We start from the raw sequence: 6,473 nt of genomic DNA on the forward strand, positions 1-6,473 counted from the left end.
CAGGATGGAGCCGTTGTGGGCCCTCACGGTGGCCCCCCCAATGTCCCCAATGGTGTCCCCAATGTCCCCAATGATGTCCCCAGTGTCCCCATACCAGGATGGAGCCGTTGTGGGCCCTCACGGTGGCCCCCCCCAATGTCCCCAATGTCCCCATGATGTCCCCAGTGTCCCCATACCAGGATGGAGCCGTTGTGGGCCCTCACAGTGGCCCCCCCCAATGTCCCCAATGTCCCCATGATGTCCCCAGTGTCCCCATACCAGGATGGAGCCGTTGTGGGCCCTCACGGTGTCCCCCCAGTGTCCCCATGATGTCCCCAGTGTCCCCAGTGTCCCCCATACCAGGATGGAGCCGTTGTGGGCCCTCACGGTGGCCCCCCATGATGTCCCCACAGTCCCCAATGATGTCCCCAGTGTCCCCAGTGTCCCCATACCAGGATGGAGCCGTTGTGGGCCCTCACGGTGGCCCCCCCCCAATGTCCCCAATGTCCCCAATGATGTCCCCAGTGTCCCCATACCAGGATGGAGCCGTTGTGGGCCCTCACGGTGCCCCCCCCACTGTCCCCAATGTCCCCATGATGTCCCCAGTGTCCCCATACCAGGATGGAGCCGTTGTGGGCCCTCACAGTGGCCCCCCATGATGTCCCCAATGTCCCCAATGATGTCCCCAGTGTCCCCAGTGTCCCCATACCAGGATGGAGCCGTTGTGGGCCCTCACGGTGGCCCCCCCCACAGTCCCCAATGATGTCCCCATGATGTCCCCAGTGTCCCCAGTGTCCCCATACCAGGATGGAGCCGTTGTGGGCCCTCACAGTGCCCCCCCCAATGTCCCCACTGTCCCCATGATGTCCCCATGATGTCCCCAGTGTCCCCATACCAGGATGGAGCCGTTGTGGGCCCTCACGGTGGCCCCCCCAATGTCCCCAGTGGTGTCCCCAGTGTCCCCAGTGTCCCCATACCAGGATGGAGCCGTTGTGGGCCCTCACGGTGGCCCCCCCATGATGTCCCCAATGTCCCCAATGGTGTCCCCAGTGTCCCCATACCAGGATGGAGCCGTTGTGGGCCCTCACGGTGGCCCCCCCCAATGTCCCCAGTGGTGTCCCCAGTGTCCCCAGTGTCCCCATACCAGGATGGAGCCGTTGTGGGCCCTCACGGTGGCCCCCCATGATGTCCCCAATGTCCCCAATGATGTCCCCAGTGTCCCCAGTGTCCCCATACCAGGATGGAGCCGTTGTGGGCCCTCACGGTGGCCCCCCCACAGTCCCCAATGATGTCCCCAGTGTCCCCAATGGTGTCCCCAGTGTCCCCATACCAGGATGGAGCCGTTGTGGGCCCTCACGGTGGCCCCCCATGATGTCCCCAATGTCCCCAATGATGTCCCCAGTGTCCCCAGTGTCCCCATACCAGGATGGAGCCGTTGTGGGCCCTCACGGTGGCCCCCCCCCAATGTCCCCAATGGTGTCCCCATGATGTCCCCAGTGTCCCCATACCAGGATGGAGCCGTTGTGGGCCCTCACGGTGGCCCCCCATGATGTCCCCAATGTCCCCAATGGTGTCCCCAGTGTCCCCAGTGTCCCCATACCAGGATGGAGCCGTTGTGGGCCCTCACGGTGGCCCCCCCCAATGTCCCCAATGGTGTCCCCCATGATGTCCCCAGTGTCCCCATACCAGGATGGAGCCGTTGTGGGCCCTCACGGTGGCCCCGAACCACTGCAGGGATTTGAACTCCACGGGCTCGGCGCCGTCGCTGCTGTTGCCCCCAAAGTCGTGGGTGCGGGTCCCTGGGGGGGGACAGGGGTCAGGCCACCCCCCCCTCCCCCGCTGCCACCCCCCGGGGACCCCCCCGGCCCCTCCCCACCCCCGGGGTTGATCATTAACGGCAGCCAAGGCCAGCGGGGGGTGGGGACAGGGACAGGGACAGGGGACGGTGACACGGAGCTGCCCTGGGGGGTCCTGGGTGCCACCGCTGTGGCCCTGTCCCCTGGGGGTGTCCCCAGCCCTGTCCCCACATGTCTGGGGGGGGTCTGGGCCCCCTCTTTGTCCCCTGCCCATGGTTCTGTCCCCATTCTGGGGGGGTTTGTCCCTGTCCCCACCGTGTCCCTGTCCCCATTCCTGGGGGGTTTGTCCCCACCGTGTCCCTGTCCCTGTCCCCATTCCTGGGGCTCCTGTCCTTTCCCATACCTGGAGGGTCCTGTTGCCCCCACGTGTCCCCATCCCCCACGTGTGCTCAGGTCCCCCCGTGTCCCCCCGTGTCCCCCCCGTGTCCCCATGCCCCCCGTGTCCCCCCGTTGTCCCCATGCCCCCCGTGTCCCCCCGTGTCCCCCCCGTGTCCCCATGCCCCCCGTGTCCCCCCGGTGTCCCCATGCCCCCCGTGTCCCCCCCGTGTCCCCCCGTGTCCCCATGCCCCCCGTGTCCCCCCGTGTCCCCCCGTGTCCCCATGCCCCCCGTGTCCCCCCCGGTGTCCCCTCACCGATGTGGTCGAAGTCGATGGGGGCGCAGCCGCCCTCGGGGGGCCACGGGCAGTGGAACACGGCCCCCCCCTGGGTGACGTTGGGCTGGCTCGTGTTGGCCTTGGGGGCCCCCACCAGGATGCTGACACTGGGGGGGGGACACCGGGGGGCTCAGGGGGGTGGTGACCCCACGGGGACACCGCGCTTGTCACCCTGGGACACCGGGGGGGGGTCCGGGGGGGTCCCGCGGCTGCTCCCCGGGCCCCTCCGCTCAGCCCCGGGGCGGCGAGACCCCTCCCGGCCCGGGGGGGAGGGGGGGACATGGCCGGGGGGGGTGGTCCCCGGGGGGGAGACACGGCCGGGGGGATCCCTGGGGGGCCCGGGGCACTCACCGGGTGCTCCCCGGTTCGCCCCGGGCCCGCCCCGTGGGTCGCACGTGGGGGCTGGGGGGGGCGGCAAGGCCGTGCGTGGCCCCCCCCAGATGTTCGGGTCCCCCCAGATGTTCGGGTCTCCCCAGATGTTCGGGTCCCCCCGAGCCCCCCCCCGAGCCCCCCGGGGGCAGCTCCCGGCTCCGGTTACAGGAAACGCTCCGGTCCCGGGGCAGCGGGGCCCCGGGACCCCCGGCGGGGCCGGCGCGGGGGGGACACCGGGAGACACCGGGGGACACGGGGGCACCGGGGCTCGGCCCCGCTCGGGACCCCCGGGCCGGACCCTCCCGGTTCCCGTTCCCCGGCCCCGCTTCCTGCTTCCCACTCCCGGTTCCCGTCCCGGTTCCGATTCCCCGCCCCGGTGCCCCGTTCCCGTTCCCGCTGCCCCGGCCCGGTCCCCGGGACCGCCCCGCTCCCGCTCCCTCTCCCCCGTCCCGCTCCCGGTTCACACTCTCGGTCCCGGCTCACACTTCCCGTTCCCGGTTCCCGCCGCCCCCGCCCGTTCCCGTTCCCGGTGGCCCTTCCCATTCCCGGTCCCGCTGTCCCGTTCCCGTTATCCCGCTCCCGGGGCCGGCCCTCCTCGCCCCGCCCCGCTCCGCGGCCGCTCCCCGTCCCACCGGGCCGCTCCCGCTCCCCGGCGGCCGCTCCCGCTCCCGGTGCCCGGTTCCCGTCCCTCTCCCGGTCCCGGCACCGCTCCCCTCGGTCCCTCGGTCCCTCCGTTCCCGTCCCGCCGCCCTCCCCGCTCCCCGCGGCCGCTCCCGCCCCGGCGCCGCCGCCGCCCCCGCCCCGTCCCGTCCCGGAGCGGTTCCCCGTGGGCGGTCCCGGTTCCCGGCGCGGTTCGCGGCCGGCGGTGCCGCTCCGGGCCCGGTTCCCGGCTCCCTTCCCGGTACCTGCGGGGCTCGGGCAGGTAAAAGTCCAGCGCGAAGCCGAAGAAGGAGCCGGGGGCCCCGCGGAAGACCACGGGCCGCGACGCCTCCAGGTTGAAGGCGGCCACCGGCGGGAGCAGCAGCGGCAGCAGCAGCGGCAGCGGCACCGGCAGCGGCACCGGCAGCGCCATCCGGGGCCGGCAGCGGCGCCGGGGCCGGGGGCGGCGCGGGGGGGCCGGGGCCGGGGCCATGGCGGTCGGGGCTGCCCGGGCTCGGCGCTGCTCCCGCTCCCGAGTCCCCTCGGAAAGTGCCCGGGGGGGGCCCGGGGCCGCCCCGCCCCGCCGTGACTCACCGGGGAGGAGCCTGAGCCCCGCCGGGCACCGGCACCGGCACCGGCGGCGGCCCCGGGGAGCCCGGGGGGAGCGGGGCACCGCGGGGACAGCGGGGCGGAGGGGCCGGGGACACCCCGGGGACAGCGGGACAGAAGGGACAGAGGGACAGGGACACCCCGGGGACAGCGGGACAGAAGGGACAGAGGGACGGGGACACCCCGGGGGGAGCGGGACACCCCGGGGACACCGGGACAGAAGGGACAGGGACACCCCGGGGGGAGCGGGACAGAAGGGACAGGGACACCCCGGGGGGAGCGGGACACCCCGGGGACACCAGGACACCCCGGGGACACCGGGACAGAAGGGACAGGGACACCCCGGGGACACAGGGACAGAAGGGACAGAGGGACAGGGACACCCCGGGGACACCGGGACAGAAGGGACAGAGGGACACTCGAGGGACACCGGGACACTCCAAGGACACCGGGACAGCCCGGGGCCATGAGGACATCAGGGATGGGGACACCTGAAGGACACCCGAGGGACACCCTGAGGGCAATGGGACAGCGGGGATGGGGACACCCAAAAGGCACTGAGACACCTTGGGACAGCGGGACATGAGGGACAGGGACACAGGGACACCAGGACGTGAGGGACAGGGACACAGGGACACCTTGGGACAGCGGGACATGAGGGACAGGGACACAAGGACATGAGGGACATGAGGGACAGGGACACAGGGACACCTTGAGACACAGGGACATGAGGGACAGGGACACAGGGACACCTTGGGACAGCGGGACATGAGGGACAGGGACACAGGGACATGAGGGACATGAGGGACAGGGACACCGGGACGCCGGGGTACGGGGACACTGCGGGTACTGGGACATTTGGGGACACCAGCACAGAGGACACCGTGTGGGGACACGAGCGGGATGGGCACAGGGGACATGGGGGGACACTGCAGGACAGGACAGGGGGGACAGGAGAGGGCCAGGCCAGCGGGTGCAGGGACGGGGACACCGAGGGGGACACGGAGGGAGGAGGGGGACACCGAGGGGGACACGGGGCGAGGAAGGGGACACGGAGAGAGGAGGGGGACAGGGCCGGAGGAAGGGGACACGGAGGGAGGAGGGGGACAGGGCCGGAGGAAGGGGACAGGGCCGGAGGAAGGGGACACCACGGGGGACACGGGGGGGGCCGGATCCCGGCGCCGCTTCCTGGAAGGGAAGAGCGGAAACGGGGCCGGGGCTGGAGCCGTTCCCACGGAGGGGTGGGACCCCCATGGGGGGGACACGGGGGGGGACACAGAACCCCCAGGGGGGACACTGGGCGGGGGACAGGACCCCCGGGGGGGACACGGCGCTGGCACCTCCTTGGGGGCACATGAGGGGACAGTAGGAGCCCCCCGGGGGGAGATAGGAGGGGCGGGGAGGTGCCCCCCACCCCCACCGCAGGCGTGTGCAGCCCCCCCGTGCGGGTGCAAAGGAGGGGGGGACACACGCGGGGACACGCCGGGGGACACGCGGGGGGGACACGCGGGGACACCCCCGGCCCGTGCGGGGCGCGTGGCCGCGTGTGCAAGGAGGGGCCGGGGGCGCGCAGGGGGGGGCGGGGGCGCGCAAAGGGGGCGTGCAAGGGGGGCTGGGGGCGTGCAAGGGGGGCGTGCAGGGGCCGGGGTCGGGGGCCTCGCCCGGCAGCCGCCGCATTCCAGCGCCGCTGATGCAACGGCGGCCGCGCAGCTGGGCCGGGCTCGGGGGGCTCGGGGGGCGCGGGGGGACACCCAGGGGACCGTGGGGACACCCAGGGACACCCCCGGGACACCCCCGGGACACCCCCGGGACCCCCCCCCCCCCAGGGAACCCCCCCAAGGCAGCACCGGCCGTGCCCGGAGGGGGGGGTGGTGGCACAGGGGGTGGGTTTGTCCCCGCGTGTCCCCGCTGTCCCCGCGGCTGTGTGCCCGCTGTGCCCCTCTGGGGACAATGGGGACGTTTCCGTGGCCGGGGGGGAAGTGGCGGGCGGGGGGGGGGCGAACAATGAGCTGGCGCCGGGGCCTTTCCTGCCCCGCACCGGCCCCGGGCACGCGCAGGGTGGTGGCACCGGGACCGTGTGCGGTGACACGGTGACCGTGTGAACACGCGTGTGGTGACACGGTGACCGTGGGCAGTGACACGGTGAGCGCGGGCAGGCGCGTGGCCCGGCTCTGTCCCCTGGAGCACGCGCGTGGCCCGGCTCTGTCCCCCTCTTCGTGCTCGTCCCCCTGTCCCCGAGTCCCTCACACCCACATGCCTGTGTCCCCATGTCCCCAACCCCCAAACTTCCAAATTCCCCAAATCCCTGAATCCCTGCATCCCCCTGTCCCCACACCCCGAGGTCCCCCAAGTCCCCACACCCCGA

General features: G+C 72.6%; 1 protein-coding gene across 1 annotated transcript; it reads right to left on the bottom strand.

Annotated features, from left to right (window-relative positions):
* Positions 1-1,665: 1,665 nt before the first annotated feature.
* Positions 1,666-4,048, bottom strand: LOC132322970 (integrin alpha-5-like; the record flags this gene model as incomplete). The annotated part of the gene is made up of 3 exons (XM_059837735.1): positions 3,766-4,048; positions 2,468-2,595; positions 1,666-1,778 (listed from the first exon to the last, which is right to left on the bottom strand). Coding segments are annotated over exons 1-3 (468 nt in total), but the record flags the coding sequence as incomplete, so codon positions are not given.
* Between the last annotated feature and the right edge of the window lie 2,425 nt (positions 4,049-6,473).

This window comes from Haemorhous mexicanus, unplaced genomic scaffold (assembly GCF_027477595.1).
Source record: "Haemorhous mexicanus isolate bHaeMex1 unplaced genomic scaffold, bHaeMex1.pri scaffold_227_ctg1, whole genome shotgun sequence".
NCBI classification, from domain to species: Eukaryota; Metazoa; Chordata; class Aves; order Passeriformes; family Fringillidae; genus Haemorhous; species Haemorhous mexicanus.